This window comes from Glycine soja, chromosome 20 (assembly GCF_004193775.1).
Source record: "Glycine soja cultivar W05 chromosome 20, ASM419377v2, whole genome shotgun sequence".
In the NCBI taxonomy this organism is placed as follows: domain Eukaryota; kingdom Viridiplantae; phylum Streptophyta; class Magnoliopsida; order Fabales; family Fabaceae; genus Glycine; species Glycine soja.
This window is the reverse complement of record NC_041021.1, coordinates 36,902,540-36,923,200: the sequence shown is the minus strand read 5'-3', so window position 1 is coordinate 36,923,200 and position 20,661 is coordinate 36,902,540. Positions and strand designations below refer to the sequence as shown.

Sequence of the window (20,661 nt, the reverse complement as noted above, 5' to 3'; positions counted from 1 at the left end):
CAACTAGCAAACGACAACATAAGAATCACTTTTGAGTTGTCTAAGTCCAACGACAACCCCGTCAAACAATGAGTGGTCACTTTGGGTCGAGCCCAAAACCCAGTATGAGATAAAATGTGTGTCAAACAAACCAGCTTCACCCATTTTTCATTCAATGAACATCGTGTCTAGGTACCGTGGTGGCTCACACAAAGCAACCTTATTTAATATCCATTTAACACATCATTTTTTTTATAAATAAATATTAATTATTAATTGATCATCTCAATCACCTTATATTCTCCCATCTAATGCATCATGTTTTTCCTTTAATGCATTTTTAGTTCTGTATTCTTTTTCTTTATGCACATTTTCTCACTTCCTCTCCTAAATTTTATATCTACATGATAATGTAAGCACTGGGTTGTTTAATTTTTGTTTGGAATAGTTACAAAAGTATTGGTTATTGTGAAAAACAAAAATGAATGAAGAGTGTTGGTTCCTTGGTGTTGAGGGTGGTTGAGGAAAAGGCAAAAGAAAAAAAATAGGGAAAGAAACAAAAGGAAAGGATTGTGGTACAAATACAAACAACTACTATTTTGGGGAGTGGGCTCCTGATGCATTGGGCCCCATATTTGCTCCTTGCCTGACCCACCACTTCTGTTCATCTCTGAGTATTATTACTTTTGACACAACAATTTTAGGATAAGATTTCTTGTCTCTTTAATTTTTCTGAAGTTTTTCTTTTAAATGTGAATATGGAAAAATGACAAAAATTAAGTGAAAGATATACCATAATGGCATGTGTATCGGCATATGATATCTAATAAGATGTTCAAAATTCGCAGATGTACCATTTCTGATATGATGATGCCCCTTCTATTCTAGGTATCCTCTATTCCTCTTCGGTTCTTATCGTATCTTTATCTAGTTATTTATTTATCTATCTCATTATATAAAAGTAAGTTATTTATAAAGCAAATTTGTCAATCAAATTAATAAATTAAAATATGTATGTGCACTATTTATTAAATATACTATATATTATAATCTTAACATACTGAAACATAACGACGAATAAATTTCTAGCTTATTTAGAACTCTAATAGTGTGCAGCAGCCAGAAAAAACGAGTAAGCTGCATTCCCCACCATACACGACATAGAAAAATCTAAACCGACAGTGGAATGAGTATTTGCAATTCTTATATCATGAGTATCTCAGATTCTAGATTTGTCATTTCCAAAAAACTTCCAAAATTAGGCTTACCAAACTCATTTATTCATAGCTTGTATAATCGTTACACGCTGGAATTCCTAGTGATAAGAGTAAAGTAAAATATTAAGGTTTTATTTAATTAAAAACGTATTTTAAAAAAATATAAGTAAACTTTATTATTTTCTCAAAAGCTAAAATAGTAGTTTAAAAAAAATTAAATTTTTATTATAAAAATAATTTTTTTAAAAAACAAAATGGGCTAAATTGTTGGTAAAACACACTTTAGCTTTTGAGAACCAATTAGGGCTCATTTTGTTTCAATTTTTTCTTTTTTTATTTTCAAAGTTTTAAGATTTAAAAATATTATTATTTTGACCTTCTATTTTCTATTTTTAATTATTTTTTAAAAGCCAGTTCAAGAAAAAATGAGAGGCTTCAAATTCAACCAAGAAAGTAGCAAAAGTATCTTGAGGATCTTTCTATCCATTTTGGCTCTCTTTACCTTCTTTCAGTATCATTTTGTTTTTGGTAAATGGGAGGGGCAAAATCCCCTAGGAGAGTTTATTCAAAACCAATGAAAAAAGAAATGGAATCTACATTTGACATGAGAACAAATAAAAATAGGAATAACATCATCAAATTTTTGGGTCCCCATCAAGAGATAGGCCATGTTTGGCAAGCGCATCCGCCACTCTGTTGACTTCTCGACTCACCGCAGTACATGTGAGCACATCTCCATCAATTATGCCCTTCTTCAATATCATGACAAGTACATTTAGATTCACATTCATAACTTGTTTGGTTGCACATCAACGGTAAATGATGCAAATCCACTTAAAACAACTATAACTCTTGCCTTAATTTTATGTTCTGATCGTGAAATTTTGTGGATACATGCGTTTTAGTCCTTGTACACATATCAATGTATTTTATTATTTTCTTTTCTTTTATCTCTTATAATTTTTACCTTCATTAAAAAAAATAAAATTTAATTACTCATTTAATTTTTATAGTTTACAAACTTATCTCTTTCATTAAAAAAAATAAGATTTAATTACTCATTTAATTTTTATAGTTTACAAACTTATCTCTTTCATTAAAAAAAATAAGATTTAATTACTCATTTAATTTTTATAGTTTACAAACTTATCTCTTTCATTAAAAAAAATAAGATTTAATTACTCATTTAATTTTTATAGTTTACAAACTTATCTCTTCCGGTAGTTAAGTAAATTTTTTAGTCCTTAAAATTTATAATTTAATTCTCAAAAGGCTCATATGTTAAAATTTTTTAACTCACGAATCTTTTGAGAATTAAATTGTAAATTTTAAGGACTAAAAAATTCACTTATTAATTATAGGGACTAAAAATAATAATTTAAAAAATTACAAAGACTAAATAAGTAAAAAATAATAATTATCTTGTGAGAGTTACACTATTTTTCTTTTGGGGGTGAATTTTTTATTGATTAAATATTTTAAGTAAAAAAATTACTTGTGGGAGCAATTGCACCCCCAATGCCATGAGTGCATACACCGATGGTTGCATTTGTACAACAAAAAACACATATAGATATCCTTTATCATTGAACATATTATGTTGAAAGCATGATTCTAAGCTTTAGATTCAAGTCCCATTAAAGCTATTAGAAATAGCCTTTACATCATATAAGTGCTAGCAAGTAGTAATACATTTTTTTAATTTTTTAATTGATTAAAATTTATTAAAAATTTTATAAAATTAAGAAAAAAATCATTAAATACAAGTGTCACCGTATTTTAATGTGAAATAAATGATTTTCTTGGATAGATAAACTTTGTTGTTTCTAAACCGTGATAGGGATCATTTTGACCGGTTTGATTTAGGGGCATTTATTATTTGCTTATTTTCTACTTTCATTATCAGTAAAAAAAAAATAGGATTAAGAATATGTTTGTTTAAAATTTAAAGAATGTTTTCAGTGGAAATATTTTCTAAGAATGAAAATGACAAAAACACGGTGACAAAATTAGAATTAACATAAAAAAACTTCCACTTCCTTTGTTTCATTCATAACACACCATCACGGCATCAACATCTGGCAGTGCGTGAATTGACCAACACTAAGTTGGGTTGTGTATGTCTGGTTGATACTAAAATATAAAATACATCAATTCATCACTCAAAACAAGGCCCCAACTTCCTCCACCCAAAAAAACTCAAGCAGCACCTCCTTTCCCTTGCGGAAAGGAGTACCCTTTGTGTCATGAAATGGGATGTTAGCTTGAGTTTTTTGGAGTGCGGGAAGAAATATGCCCAAATAACTTTAGGATTAATAGGGATCCAGATACACAAAACTCTGATACAGTAGTACTCTAAACAACACAATTACTTCCTGTACCTCTTGTTTTTGCTTCCTACACCTCCCAAAAGACCAGAATGAACAGAACTACCCCTCCCTAGAATTGCACCCTTGCACCAACCCCTTCCACCGATACCCTCCCCTCCGATGAACCCATTGTCCACAATGAGTGGGAACCCTTTGCTTCTTCCACTTTTTTCCACTCCTGGCTTGGTTTTGGTATTTCCTTCTTTCAACCACCATGATGTCTGAGTATTGGCTAGACATTTAATTATTCCTGGCACCTTTCTAAAACAACCTTTTTAGAAGTATAAAAATATTCTTCTGAAAAGACCTTTCCAAAAAGGCAAAAAAATAGAATAATCCAAAAAAAAGACCTTTTTGGAAGTATATTTTTATACTTTATGGAATAGTTGTTCCAAAAGTCAATTTTTAAACTTCTAGAAAGACCTTTCTGGAAGAGAAAAGAAAATTAGTGTATTATGGAAAGACCTTTCATGAAGTATAAAAACCGACTTCCAAAATAACCTTTCTGGAAGTATAAAAATATACTTCTAAAAAGGCATTTCCATAAATGTAAAAAGGAAAAGTATATTCTTGAGAGGCCTTTCCAGAAGTATGTTTCTTTTTTTTTTTACTTTTGGAAAGGTTGTTTGGAAGTAAAAAAAATATACTTTCGGAAAGACCCTTCTGAAAATGTAAAAAAACAATGTATTTTGAAAAAATCTTTTAGGAATACAGTCAAGTTTTGTACCTTACTTTCCTTTTCGACTTCGTTTGAGCTTTTTTTCCTATGAAAGAGTCGACGACAATAGTGGTGAGTGGTTGCGGTAACGATGTTTGGTTCAATGGTGGTCGTGGGTGGAGGTGGGACTTGCTTGGGAGAGGCATGGTATTTGTGTCTGTTTAGGTCTTTTTGGGAGATGCAGGAAGCAATTTCCATGAAACAAATATACTGCATTTTTGGTCCATAAAAGAAAGGACCCTACATCCCAAAATGAGTTTAAAAGGAAGTACTGGCCCATCAATAAAGAACAACTCATGAGTAGAGCTCGACGAATGGGCTTGGATCCACAGGTCACCCATGATAGTCGCACCCCACACGATGTACAATATATGGGTTAAATGGGTTTTATCCGTAGACTCCCATGGACTTTTTACATTTTAATATAAAAAAATTTAATACTAATAATTAAGAGACGTAAGCAAAGTAAAAAAAATATAGAATTTAAATACTTTCTATATGATTCAATGGTTGATGAATGATGATATAATAATTTGATTTAATATAAAATTATAGATTAAGTAAACATAGTGTAGAAAAATATTTTTTAAGTGGCTTAATACAAATTATGTTACCATTGGGCAAATGTTTTTTTTTGTTAGACAATTCATAATTAGTTTTTAAAATAGGTCAAATTTTACATTTTATAATTTAATTTTCTATTTTTAAATTTTTTTTTGTCAAATGTGGATCGGTCCACTCAGCCCGCGAACTATGCAGGGCGGGTTTGGACTCAAAATAACAAGCATGTTAAGAATGCGGGTTTCGCTGGGAGGGTTTACCCGCATACCCCACTCTACTCATAAGGTCAACTTTAAAGTTGGCTAGTAAGATCCAAAGACAAATTCAATTCAGGCTATTGTTTCCTGTCCTCCCACTATTACATCCTGCATTTTCCATTCCGGAATGCAATGGGAAGTGCGTAATGCAATAACAGGGTGCACAAAACAAAAATGCCTTCAATTCATTACCCCCAAAAATTATTCAAGAAGGAAGTTGCAAGTTGCCAAGACAACCACAAATTAGATAAGTAATGTCTAGTTTTATCATGCAGTATCCGATCAATCACGGAACAATTAGTAAGGGATGCAAAAAACTGCAATAGCATCTTTGGATTTAAACGCAGCTACAATGAAATAAATGAAAGCATTGCGGACTCCTAAGCCCTCAATACTCTTATCGCTAAAAACAACTGATACATTACATAACATGCAATGATGTCACGGGATATGAATTATGAAATAACTAACACAAACTGTCAATTAAGACAAATCCATTGTACATAACCGGTGCAAAAACCAAACTTTGTCCACTAGAGATGAATGTGATGAAAAAGATGGGTGGCCTTAAAAGACAGTGAGCTGAACTTTTCATTCTGCTGCGGCTAAACATTTGCAATATGGTCTAACAAACAGCGACTACTTACTAATTAGAAACCAATCAGGCATTGATGGACTCAACACGTGGCCTCCATAATCCCAGCCTGTACTTGTGTGTGTATTTCAATATTAACTTCCTCTGCAAAGCAAAAACTAGTTGTTAGAAAGAGTTTACAAGCGAACTAGACAAATTGTAGCCAAATTTCGTGTATCTTAAAATCCAAGATAAGTATAAAAATGCCAATCCTAACAAAAGTGAAAAGGTCATTTCAGTCCCAATCAACAAGTTCTGAGATTGAAAAACTTGAACTGTGTCACAAGAAGTGGCTTCCATGGCACAGTCATTTTACTTCCAATATTAGAGTCAACAACAGACCTATGATTTATCTGGTGCACATTTATCTAGGATACACGAATGTATGATACAAGTTACAGTGGCATTTAACATAGCCCATGTTTGATCTTTAGAGAAAATGGTAATTTAAGTTCATAAAGCCTGACCTTGTTTTAATTGATGGAAAAATCACATGCCCATTGGCATCTAAGATGTTAGTAATATAATCATGTATCAAACACAGGTATGTGCCAGGATGAAATGACAGTAGTAGTACATCAGTACATCAAACACCCTAGTCCACACAGAGTCACATACAGATGTAGAAAACTGAATCACTTAAACTTAACAAGGTGTACATGTGCACCCTTTTCTACTAGCATGTTAGCGCCAGTTCAATGGCTTAATGGCAAAAGGGAATTTATAGAAAAGGTGGCAGGCATTCAGAAAAGAATAAATTTTGTCTAGGACAGGAAAAGCTGCATGTTCAAAAGTCGTAGAGATTTTTCAGATATGTAATTTATGTCAAACACCAAACCTCTTACAAGCTTAAACTGTTAAATGAAGACTCATGAATGGCTTATTATAAGTCCAACAATTTATTTTGTATGACACAAACGGCACTATTAGTCCTAAAGAGCTTCTAAAGGCCTTTGACAATCTTACCACCAAAGCCCCCAATTTCGATCAATTTCACGTCATTCAAGTTCACTTTAATGTACTACTTGATTCAAAGTAGGGAAGGGGAGGGGAAATGAAATCCCTCAATATATGAGGTCAGAAATTTTCCCTTCCCCCAATTCCCCTCCAACCAAACAGAATGTAAAGTTACAATGAATTAAACAAAAACTTTGCCAGCAGAGTTAAGGAAGAAAACAGGACACAATTCAACATAAAGAATCAGTAAGGAATAAAGAATATATACATACGTGTTTGCAAGGAATGCCAAGCTTCTTGAGTTTGAGGGTGCGAGTGAGGAGAAGCTTCTGGAAATCACCGATTTCGGATTCAAGCTTAGGAACGTGGGACTCAACCCCCTTCCCAATCCCGTTTAGAAACTCTGGAATTCCAACTTTCACAACATAGGGGGAAGAAGATTTCGAGAAGAATCGTGAAAGTGGGAGTGGTGAGATCAAATTAGCACCTCCCTTGGTCACGATTCTCTGCAACTGCAACCATGCCATTCCCCTTTTTTCTCTTCTTTCTGCCTCTCCCACTCGCTCTTCAGGTGCAGGGTTTCGACTTTGGAGTATGCAAAACTACGCCTTATACTAAACGACATCGTTCTAGCGAGTACATAAATCATTGGGTTTTTTTTTTTTTTCTTTCGTGTTGATTGTCGTTTACTGTATCTAACTATACCGGCCCAAACATATATGATTAGGGCCGATTTTAAGCAATTGCTACTTCCACTCTCTCTTTGTTTAGATACTTTCCTTCTTAATTTGTTCTCAAAAAATGTCCCCTATTAAAAAAAATACACTCCCCTCCCTTTTAACAATTCTGAAAAAAAAAAAAACTGATGATTCTCCAGTTCTCCTTTGTTTCATGTCTTTGCTACTTTGAATCCTCAAACACTCTAGAGTGCACACACACTAACTTAAAAATCATCCAATCCCATCAAGATTTTAGCACAAAGCCTCAAACTTTTCACAAAATTAAAGAGACCCAATTTTTCTCTCTCCTTAAATTGAAGTATTGAAGCATCAAACTTGCACCTCCATTTTCTGGACACGGAGCTGAGCATGCCACCTCGTACAACAACAACCATTTTCTGGACTACAAGACTGCTCCCCTCAAGACACGTAACCTTAAAACCCAACCTGCTGAATAAAGCATTTTCCTATACTGTTAAAAACACTATAAAGTGATTATTAATGAAATTGTTAGTTCTTGGAATTCTATCTTCCCCACTTTGTGTTTGCTATCAAGTACTTGATGTTAATGGTATTTTTGGGAGTGGGCTTTTGTGGAAGGGACTGGAACAGGTGTTCTAATTTGAAGTTAAGAGAATTACATTATGTTTAGGAAAATAAACAAAAGATTAAGACATTATGAATATGAATGATGCAAGTATGTTATTTTTAGAAAGAGGACATTTTGGGAAAATAAATTGTAAAGGGGAGTGTCTAAGAAAAGAAAAGAGGGAAATTGGAAATAGTGTCCGATTTGACTATTTGTCGGGACCCAAAAAATAAGGCTATTGCTAACTCCACCTCCTCTGTTTACTAATGCACTCCTTTTTTATTTTTCTTTCCAAAATTATCCCGAAAAATACACTTCCTTTCCGGACTTTCAATATAGCATTCTGTAGCTAAATGAGGCAATGTTATTGTAGATGTTTTCAAAATCACTTTCACGTTGAGTTAACCAAAAAATAAATGAGCATTCTAATTGGAAACAAAATTATAATAATACTAATAACAACTAACCAATATAAAATTACATGAAAAAGATAATTTTCTTGTTAGGTATGATTCCCGAATTTAGAATCATTTGCAAATAACATAGCATCCTCCTGTCAAACCATCATTCATACTAAGAGCAGTTCCATATTCAGGTCTTTTACACAACCTTAAATATGCCTTTAAATGGCTAGACTCCAATAGCAAAATAAAGTATACTGTAAATGCCTTTTGTGTACAAGATTAAAGGCCACAACAAATTCTTATTGTCGTCCTCTTCTTTGTTAATGTAAAGACCAATGGTATGACAAGTAATAGGATCATCCAACGATGGTTAAAATGCCTTCTTCAATGATTTCCTATCAGAGGTACGTGTAGATTGACAATGAAAAGTGTTTCCTAAAGTGTTTAGAGAAAATTTTTGTGACAAGTTTAGTAGAATATTCTTAATTACATTTACTAGATTATTTTGATATCTTATGTAACTAGATGAAAATGTATCATTTCATAAATTTAATAGATTCATATGAATTCTTTTTAAAAAACTTAAAATATCTAATTGGAATTATTAGAAAATATAAATGATTAAATTGAAATCATTTTAAATAATATCATTTCAATTAACATGTTACATTATTATCTTATTAATATTGACCAATATATCATATTTTTTCTGTGAACATATTTAATTAAAATATGACTTTTAAACTTTAATATATCAAAACAACATTAAAACATAAATAACTAAAAGTAACATTTAGTAGTTTTAATAACATATAAAAAGTAGTTTTAATATTAGTTTTACGTCACTTTCTAAAATAATTTATATTACAACTTTGACAACTTTTTGTTTTAAATGGTGTTTTTAAATTAAGGCATAAAAAACTTGTAGGTTATCACTGTCAAGTCTATTTAACCCGCAGGTTAAACATGTTATACTAAAAAAATTCATAATTTAAAAGGAAATTGATGCCAAAAATCATGCCGGTTGCAAATGGTCCGCAGGCCTAAGTCAAATGTCCGATTCTAAATTCTAAATAGTAGTGTTCAAATACATATTGAAATAAAATAAAATAAATATATATTACTCGTACTTTATACAGATATTATTATCTTTCACTTTTTATTTAATAAAAAAGATTTCACTTTTTTTCTTATTTCTTTTGTTTTAAACAACTTAAAATTTTAAAATACATTTATTTTTCACTTTTTTTTTAATTCAAATTCTTCATTCTTTCTTTGAACGTTAACGTGCGCCGTCCGTCCGAAACACAATGTTGGTTTCTCCGGTGAGCACGTCTAAGTTCTAACACTGAAACAGAAAGGTTGGGAACTACATTCGTATTCTGAGGAACGAGGATTGGGACAAATTCAAATTCCATTCCATTTTCTTCTCTACTCTTTTTCTATAAATACACACAGAATAAAAGAGCTTAAACACACGCTCAATTTAGAGCTAACGCCAAATGCATCGCGATATAACATTGGAAAGCCCAGAAAGGTAAAGATATGAATTTTGAGAGAACCATTAACAATAGCTGGAAAAACTATAACCTTGTTCAGGCACTGTCTTTCTAGTTCTACTATTTCTAATAGCATCAGGCAAACTTTACATTCCCGAAAAAAAGAAGCATAGCAAAATTGAAAATGGGAGAAAAGGGGAAGGAAGATTGGGTGTGGCAAGGTGCAGTCACAAGATCAGAATGTGCAGCCACAGAACAAGAAGAAGAAGCAGAGCATGGAAACGAGAGCCACGGACTCGAACGCCGTCACGACTCTCCACACCAACTCGTCAACAATGGAGACACTCATCATCCCCGACCACCTTAGCAACCTCCGTGGGGACCACCGAGGACTTATGTACGACGCCAGTGGCCACGACGACACGGTTGAGAGATCCCACATCGGACCCCAACGAAATGTAGATGCCATCACACCAAATCTTCTTTCTTTGGTAGTAACTGGTAAAGAGGTGGGAACCAGAGTGGGGTATTTATTGATTCAGGGTATTAATTACCGTACGCTACTCACGAGGAAAGAGTAAATTGTAACTGGGTAAAAATAATTGATTCACATGCACTCCTGTTTTCACATGAGTTATGTACTCCCTCTCCCTCGCTTCTAATTATAAAGTCTATTTTTAAAATCCTTTCCTTAAGATTTTTTTAAGGCTTTTTAGTTTCTATTCATCTCTAATTTTGATTTTAGTCTCTTTCAAATTTATTCACGCATTTAGTCCTCTAATTCAAATTATGTCAAATCCTATAAATATATGATTCACAAGCTCAAATTTAAACATTAACTGTCAAAAAAAATATTAATTATCATATATCACGATGTTCTAATGGGACAATAAAAAAAAAATATTAATTGACTCTTAGATGTATCTTTTTATATTCAGGACGTGACACATGTAACACAGAATGTGACACATGTGACTGTCAAGGTTTCTTTGGGACATCACCACATTTAGAGGATTTAATCTAACTAGAAGATTAAATTTGTAAATAAATTTAAAATAATACTAAAATTACAATTGAAGATAAGTAAGAGAAGAAAAAATATAACTTTTTTTAAATCAAGCTGTTCTGAAACGGTAACAATATGTTGTTGGATCGTTTTGTCATATGTGGGAGTAGGACTTGCGAGTGTATGGGTTCCGGCATAAATCGCGGTTCGATTTGCAAGCTGTCATAGGACAGCAACATTGTAACAAACATCCAATCAAATCAAAATTAACTTATAGATAAAACAAAATAACTAGAGCCTTTTTTTTTTTTTTTGTCTTTCTGCGAGGGAAAGTTTAAATTTTAAACATTTTTGTAACCAAATGATTTTTTTTCAATCCCGCCATTCTGTTTTTGTGGAATAATAACGATTTATCTTTAATTTGTTTGATAGGAATAAAAATTGAGGGGGGAATTTAAAATTTGAATTAAAAAATAATAAAATAATGAATGTGTTTGTTCATGTATTTTTTATAAGTTATTATATTTCATTTTATAAAACATAGCTCAAAACTATTTTTAAAAAAGAAGAATATTGAATAAGTAATCAAACCAAAAATAACAAATAATTGAAAGTAGAAAATAATAACAACTTGGGAATGCTGTTCCGTTTTTTATAAGCTAAAATATATATTTAGTATTTTTTGTTTTAATTTTTGTTTAATTTAATCATTTATATTTTAAAAAAAATATTTTAGTCCCCAATATTCTTAAATAATTTCAAATTATTCATTGTCGTCAATTATTAAATGTGACATGAAAGAATAGACACACATTTTTTAGAAAGATTGTATTTGGTTTTTTTTATCAAAAGAGGGTAAAATTTTATCCAATTTTGTAATGGGGTATCTCTTAAAAAATTATCCAAAAGAAAACAAGTTGTCACATGTGTTATTTTTTTTAACTGAAGTTGTAAAATTATTTACGACTTTAGTTAAAACTTTTTTTTATGACTTTGAAGTCGTAAAATTTTATTTTTTTTTGTTTTACAACTTTAAAGTTGTAAAACCTTTTTTTATTTTTTTTAAGGTTTACGACTTTGAAGTCGTAAACCTCTTTTTTAAAATTTTTTAAGTTTTTTTTATGTACAATTTTTTTACGTTTTTTATAATTTTTTTTAAATTAAAAAAATTATTTAAATGTATAAAAATAATATTAACTTGACTTATTTATTAGTATATTTTTCTATGATTTTATTTGATATGTTATTAATTTATTTTAATGTTTTATTATTTAAAACATGTTATATATTTTTAATATTGTTCTATTTAAATGTTTTTGTTTATTTAAAGTTTAGTTAATCTATTAATAAAAATACATAAAAAAATTAAATGGAGATATTAAAAATTTGAAAGACTTTAATTTAAAAATTGATTATATTTAAATAAAAATTACATATTTGTTAAACTAATAATGAGATGATGTACTACAACGAGTTCTTCTAGATATGCGTTTCGGTCTCTCATCTTGGTATCGTCGTGTTTGTGTTTGTTGTCCTCTTGGTCTACAACCTCTACCTCCTTTTATTCTAGAATGCTCACGTGTAATTGTGTGTTGTTATTAAGGGACATGATCACCACCGTTGTCATCATCATCATCATCGTTGTTATTGTTGTTATCATCATCATCCTCCTCATCTTCATGATCCATGTCACGCATTTGAGTAGGTAATAATGGACAATACCAAGAAGTCGATGGTGGTAGATTATATGCATATGGTGGAGTGTTGAAAGTGGTGGCAAACATTTGTGAATGGCCATCAAAAAACATTTGAGGTAGAAGGGACTTGAAATGAGTATTGGGACATATATGATGAGAATCCTACTGGTTGAAAACTTTGTTAACATCCTTGAGACGCGTAACAAGAGAAGCCTGCTAATTGATATTGTGCTTGTGATGGATGATGTTGAGACATAAATCCAGGAACATGCATTAGAGGTACATTGGGTTCTGTATATGATTGATATTGGTGATGACCAAGATAATACTATGATTCAAATTTACAAAGTTAGAAATAATAATGAACAATAATATCAATAATTTTTTAAAATTGTAAAGTAGATTTACAACCTCAGTAGGCAGTACTCCTTCACGTGATATATATCGTCTAGTTCGACGTATATATCATTGCATGTATTATGAATTTTCATGTAAAAGACCTTGGTCCATTTCACCATGAACAATATAATTATTCCAATGATTCCATTTGGTAATCTAGTAATGATGATGGTGAGGCTAAAAAATATTTGTTCTCTCTCTCTCATATTTATATCGTGGAGCTGATCTAGGTTTGGTGGGTCATCTGGAATAATTTATCACAGTCCAAATTGTCTCATGACCCTGTTTATTGGATGTCATTCCACAATTGTAAAACATATGAGAAGGACTTTTGCCCAAACAATCATTGATACCTCAACATCATTAATTAATGGCCTTATTTTTTGTGTGTCATAAGGAGTCCACAAGAACTGCAACACATACATTATTACTGTCGCATATTTATAATCGAATATGAAATTGGAAAAAATAGTTAAGTCATGAAAATTAAAAAATGAACTTCATTAATATGTAGTCTATCAAATATGATGCGTATCAATCTCACTGAATTGGTGGGAATATTTCTTTCGGTCCTAAGACGAGATCACCTTCGTGCAAGAGGAAATCCGAGTCCTTCTTGTACTTCTTTCATGGATAGGTGATTTATCTTTGGGGTAATGCATTTAATGCGGTCACACGCCCATGACTGTAGCAACAACAAACATCCATCGATTTCTGTTTGGTCCGGTTTCACAGCCCGATCTAGAGCTCGGAAAATGGATGCTAATATTGTTGCACCCCAACTGTAATGACTTGCCTCAGTTAAATTAGATCATAAAAGAAGATACATAAAATGAACTCTTGCACCTAATGTATTTGGCATCAAACAGCCGCCTATGAGCATCAAGATACTCTAGCATGCTGTGCAATGACAACATCATCAGCATCAACGGAAAGTTGTTGAAAATTTTGCCGCAACCAAATTAGGTAAATCATTTTACCCTTTACATACTTATCAGGTTGAGTTTCCCCTAGTAATGTCTGACAAGCAACACGTACATCACCGATAATGAAATCGGTTACCGACAATCCATCAATCTTCAAGCTCAACTGTAGGGCCACATCCTGTAAAGTAATGGTTGTCTCTCCATGTGGAAAATGAAATGTGTGTGTCTCCATTCTCGAACGTTCAACTAATGCACTAACCAAATGCTGGTTAATATCAACTTTTCTGACATTTATAACATGACCGAAACCAGCTAAGGTGATTAGATTTTTTACCCGATTATCTATTTGATCCAAGTGGGTAAAAGCCCAAATAGAAGTATACCTCAGACGAATCATTCTCTCTTGGCCTTCCCACACTTGATTTGAATATATGGTTGTCTTGTAAGTGTAACAAGGAGCCATCAACTGGTCCGGGTTGTGCATGTGCCATTGGTAAATGGATAGAAGGATGAAAATAAGATTGGAGAATAATGAAAGGAGGGTGGTGTAAGGTATTGGTGGGCACAATGATTTTTTGTAAAGTAAAACCTTCTAATATGTTAACTTGTATAATATTGTTGCACACTTGATGAAGTCTAATATACAAAACTTAAAGCATGTTGGTCTGTGATTCAAATTATTATTGAGTAGCATTATTGCTGACAACATGAGTTATTATTGACTACTTTATTTTTGGCAAGATTCCATGGTATCATACATCATTTCATGTAAGAGACCCTATAAGCATGCTTCATGAGATACCTTCACGAGTTAGGAACTGTGAATGGCAATATTCCACGGTCTCATACATCATTTCATGTACCTATAAGCATGCTTCACAATATACCAACTGTGAGTAGCATGTGCATGCTTCTTACACACCAATTTACTTTTGTGATTGCATATGTTGTATGAAGGTTTTAATGATGCCAGAGATTGAAGAAATTCAAAGTTTACTACAAGATCAAGATAAAAGATTCACAATAGTCCATTATTTGTTAAAAGAATCTCTTAAAAGATTACAAAGGTTTAGCCTTAAAAGCTTAAATTTTGAAATCTCTTATAAAAAGTTTTCAAGTGTTTTTACACCTTTAAAAACAATATACTTCTCTCTGGTAATCGATTATCAGAAGTTGTAATCAATTACCAGAAGCAAAAATGATTTTGCAAAGCTTTCAAAAAGTTCGAATTTAAATTTTAAAGGCTGTAATCGATTACCACCTTTGTGTAATCGATTACCAGTAATGAAATTCTTTGAAATTCAAACTAAAAAGACATGACTTCTCAATTATTAACTGTGTAATCAATTACCAGTGAAGAAATTTCAAAAATAACTCTGAAAAGTCACATCTCTTCATAAGTTTTTGAAAAGCCACAAAATGCCTATATATATGTGACTTGTGTTAAAAAATCTTCAGAGTTTTTTAGAACTTCATTGTTTTATTCTCTTAAAAGTAAACCTTTGGCCAAACACTTGCAAAACAATTAAGGATTCCTCTAAGTTCTTCAAGTTGTATTATTCTTCTCTTAAAGAGAGAAAAATCTTCGGTACTTTAAAAGCAAGCTGTTGTTAATCAAGAGGCAGTGGGTCTCTTGATTTGTAAGTTTTTCTGAACACAAGGGAAAGGTATCCCTGGGTGGTTCAGAAGTTGTAAAGGAATTTACAAGAATAGTGGAAATCTCAAGTGGATTGATTGATGACTGGATATAGACACAAGAAGTGGCCGAACCAGTATAAACTGAGTTTGCAATTCTATCTTCCTTAATCTCATTTACATTATTGCAGTTTAATTTTATTTTGCACATTTAAAATAACATCGAATAAATTGTTCATTGTTTCTTTTTCTGCATATTAAGACTGCATATATCTTTTAAAGAGAAAATTAAAAATTGTTAGGGGAAAATTTTGAAACTTAATTCACTCCCCCCTCTTAAGTTACTTAGGCCACTTGTTTAACAAGTGGTATCAAAGCTTAATTCTTGTATAAGGTTTAGAAACTTCAAGAATAGTTATAGTCTCATCAAACTTTCTATTTCCCGAAGGAAACTCTATTAATAGGCCTCCTATATTCAATGGTGTGGGTTATCATTACTAGAACAAATCTTTATAGAGGCTATAGATTTAAACATCCGGGAAGCCATTGAAATCGGTCCTTACATCCCTACTATGGTAGTAGGAAATGCAACTATAGAAAAACCCAAGGAACAATGGGATGAAGAAGAAAGGAAAATGGTACAATATAACTTAAAGGCAAAAAATATAATTACATATGCATTAGGCATGGATGAATATTTTAGAGTATCAAACTGCAAGAATGCAAAAGAAATATGGGACACCTTACAAGTAACCTATGAAGGAACAACTGATGTAAAAAGATCTAGAATAAATACCTTAACCCATGAATATGAATTATTTAGAATAAATCAAAATGAAACTATGCAGGATATACAAAAGAGATTCACACATATAGTAAATCATCTTACATCATTAGGAAAGATATTTCCCAATAAATATCTTATTAACAAAGTTCTAAGATGTTTAAGCAGGGAATGACAACCAAAGGTAACGACAATTACAGAATCAAGAAATCTTACCAACATGTCTCTTGCAACTCTTTTTGAAAAGCTTCAGGAACACGAAATGGAACTTATGAGACTAAATCAACATGAACAAAATGACAAGAAAAAGAAAGGAATTGCACTTAAAGCTTCATTTTCAATTCAAGAAGGAAATGATAAAGAAGAATTGAATGAAATAGAAGAAGATGATGATTCCAGTTTCTTCGTAAAGAGATTCAATAAATTTCTAAGAAACAAAGGAAATCAAAGAAGATCAAACTTCAAACCAAAGAAAAGAAGAGAAGATTCATCTTCTGTTCCAAAGTCTTATGAATGTAATCAACCAGGACATTTGAGAGTTGATTGCCCGAGTTTCAAGGAAAGAATGGAAAGATCTAAAAGGAAAACCTTCAATGATAAGAAAACAAAGAAAGCTTACATTATTTGGGAAGATAACGATATGGATTCATCCGAATACTCAAAAAACGAAGTCATGAATCTAAGTCTTATGACCAAAAATTATGAAAGCAATGAAGAGGTAACATCTTCTAACAATAATTTATTTATTTCCTTTGATGAACTTCAAGATGCATTCACTGATTTACATAAAGAATCAGTCAAACTTGTAAAACTAGTTTCATTTTTGAAGAAAACTATTTCAAACTTAGAAAAGAAAGTTTTAAAATTAAATGAAGAATTAGAAAATCTTAGAACTGAAGTCAAAACTTTAAAACCAATTGACACAAATCAATCTTCTACCATAAAAGTAATATTGTTAGCGACTTCAGTGATGATGAACAACAACGTGATTTTCATGAACATGGTGAACCAAGCAATCAAAGTGAGTCATCTTCATATTTTGAAATTATTAGTAGCCAACTTTCAGAAAATCAAGAGTACTCAAATCCTTATCAAAGGAGAGGGAGTGCTAGTACAAATGACCTATACGAAGGGTTGACATTTGAATCAAAACAAACAGTTGTGAATGCCATTAAACAATTTCATTTTATGCATTCATTTCATTTTGATGTGGTCGAGAATAAGAGTGAAAAGTACGTTGTCATGTGTAGTCAATATGGTAATGGATGTTATTGGAGGGCGAGAGTATCGTTCAGCAAAATACGCAAGAGGTGGGAGTTGAAGAAATTAAACGGTATTCACACCTGCACAAATCCGGTTATCGAAATCAAAACCTCGATTGCAGACATGCATCAACGGTTTGGTTACACTGTTTCATACAAAATAGCATGGACAACTAAACAAAAAGCCCTTGAAATGGCATTTGGAAATTGGGAACAATCATACTGTTACCTGCTTGTATGGTTGACAACTGCTCAACATTTTGTACCAGGTACCATAGTAAAATACAAAATTTCATCTTCAATGGAGGAAGGTGACGATGACCCTCCTAGGGTGATTCTTAATCGTGTATTTTGGGCATTTAACCTATGCATTGAAGGCTTCAAATATTGCAAGCCACTTGTGCAAGTAGATGCGACATTTTTAACTGGCAAATATCATGGTACTTTGTTGACTGTCATAAGAGAAGATGGTGGTAGGAACAATTTTCCACTTGCTTTTGTAATTGTTAAGAGCGAGACTAAAGAAGCTTGGATGTGGTTCTTGCATTATTTGTGAAGATATGTTACACTGCAACCAAATTTGTGTAATATATCAGACAGAGGAACTGGTTTGCTAGCAACTTTACAATCGAAACGCGTTGGGTGGAATGGACCAGATGTTTTGCTGTGTATTGCATCAAATTTCAACAAATAGTTTAAAAATGTTGACTTAAAAAAATAAGTCATCAATATGGGTATGCTTCTTCCTATTTCATGCATCATATTCTTGCTTTATTACATCTTCACTATATTTATTACTCATTGTTTTATCTTTTGGCATAGGATATGAGATGAGAAAATCACGATTTGACTCAAAGTTGCTCGCTATGCGAGCAGAGTTTCCACAAGTAGCAGATTTGTTGGATCAAATTCCTAAGAGTAAATGGACTCAAGCCTACGATGAAGGAAAACAATATGACCATATGACTACCAACCTTGCCAAATGTATGGATTCTGTTTTGAAAGGAGCTCGAGCATTACCTATTACTACCTTAGTCAATAAAACATTTAATAAAATAAATGATTCATTTGTTACTAATGGCATCAAAATCATGAATATGATAAAGGCATGACATAGGTACTCTAAGGACGTATATGTCATGATGCAAGAAAATCAATACATTGCTACCTCGCATTATGTTCGCATGTATGTTTGAGAAACAAGAGAGTTTGAGGTTCAAGAAATTGCAAATACGTGACAAGCAATGCATGCATTGTCAAATTGAATGAATGATCGTGTGATTGTGGACAATTTCAAGCACTTCGACTATCTTGCTCGCATGCAATTGCAGCGTGTGCTTTTTGTAATTTAAATTATGATGACTTTGTTGACCCTGTATACAAGTTGGAAAATATTTTCAAATTTATCAACATCACTTTCATTCCCTTGGAAGTGAAGACACATGGCCTCAATATTTAGGTCTACATTTTATGCCTGATTCTTTGAAACGACGAAAGACATCAGACAGGCCGGCCACTACTCGAATACATAATGAGATGGACGAACTAATTCCAAGTAGGCCTAAGAAATGCTCATTATGTAGAAGTGAATGACATAATCGTACTAACTGTTCATACAAACAAGTACATGACTAAAATAACTTGTACTTTTTATGTTTTTCTTTCATTTATATCGTGCATTTTATATTAATGTATTAATTATGTTGTTTTTAATTTTTATTAATAGATTATTTAAACTTTAAATAAACAAAAACATTTAAATAAAACAATATTAAAAATATATAACATATTTTAAATAATAAAACATTAAAATAAATTAATAACATATCAAATAAAATCATAAAAAAATACTAATAAATAAGTCAAGTTAATATTATTTGTTATACATTTAAATAATTTTTTTTAAATTTTATAAAAAATAAATAAAAAATCATAAAAAGTTGTAAATTTTTAAAAAACTTAAAAATAAAAAAAAGAGGTTTACGAATTCAAATTCGTAAACCTTAAAAAAAATAAAAAAAGGCTTTACAAGTCATAAAACAAAAAAAAGAAAATTATTTAAGACTTCAAAGTCATAAAAAAAAAGTTTTAACTGAAGTCGTAAATAATTTACGACTTCAATTAAAAAAAATAAGAAGTCGTAACAAGTGTTATGACTTTTAACTCAGAGATCGTAACACCTGTTACGACTTATCTCATTTTGGATAATTTTTTAAAATATATTCCGATTAGAAAATTGGTTATAATTTTATCCCCTTTTGATAAAAAAGCTGCTGTATTTGATCCTTTTTGTTTTTAATTTTGTTCATAATAAAGGAATAAGAATAATTCTTAATGGTATCAATAATATATTAAGCTATTGAAAAATATATCTGCAAATTTAAATTATTTTAATAATTCAATAAACAGTTAAGTTCTAATTAATATTAAATATAATAAAATATTTGAAAAATATTGCTAAATTAATTTTAAATATTTTTATTTGAATTTATATTTTTACTATTGCTAAACTATTTGTTTAAATGAATTTAATAGAGTAGGAATAAACTCCTTAAAAAAAAGGAAATAGGACTAAACTCTTAATGCAAATATTGCATTATCAACTAAATAAACTAATTAAAAGTCCTTTTTTTTTTACTAGGGAATAACGGATAATTCATTCAATTGAAAAGTTTGAAGGCCCTATACATCTCTAACAGGAGAGACTAGAGAGTGAATTTGACCGGATACCTAAATCCAAATATTATCCTCATCAAAATCAAAAGTCTATAAATTTAAAATTAATTATTAAATTCTGAACTCTTATATAAATAAAAGTAGTTTATTTCATATTAATTTAAAAAATTATTTAATTTTATTAATTACAAATAAAAAATAAAATTATTTATAATATATGTTAGATTGAATTTATTATTGTGAATAAAAAAAATCATTAAAAATAAAATTAGAATTAAATAAAAATATTAAATAAGATAAATTTAATTATATTTATTTATATTTAAATTTAATATATAATATTATTATTTTTTGTTTATATATAATTTCAGAG

The 20,661-nt window shown here is 31.1% G+C and overlaps 1 protein-coding gene across 1 annotated transcript; it reads right to left on the bottom strand.

Annotated features, from left to right (window-relative positions):
• Nucleotides 1-5,398: 5,398 nt before the first annotated feature.
• LOC114401712 lies at nt 5,399-7,306 on the bottom strand. Its single transcript, XM_028364286.1, has 2 exons — nt 6,965-7,306; nt 5,399-5,840 (listed from the first exon to the last, which is right to left on the bottom strand). The coding sequence occupies exons 1-2, from the start codon at nt 7,217-7,219 to the stop codon at nt 5,763-5,765; spliced, it is 333 nt and encodes a 110-aa protein (XP_028220087.1). The 5' UTR covers nt 7,220-7,306; the 3' UTR covers nt 5,399-5,762.
• Nucleotides 7,307-20,661: the final 13,355 nt, after the last annotated feature.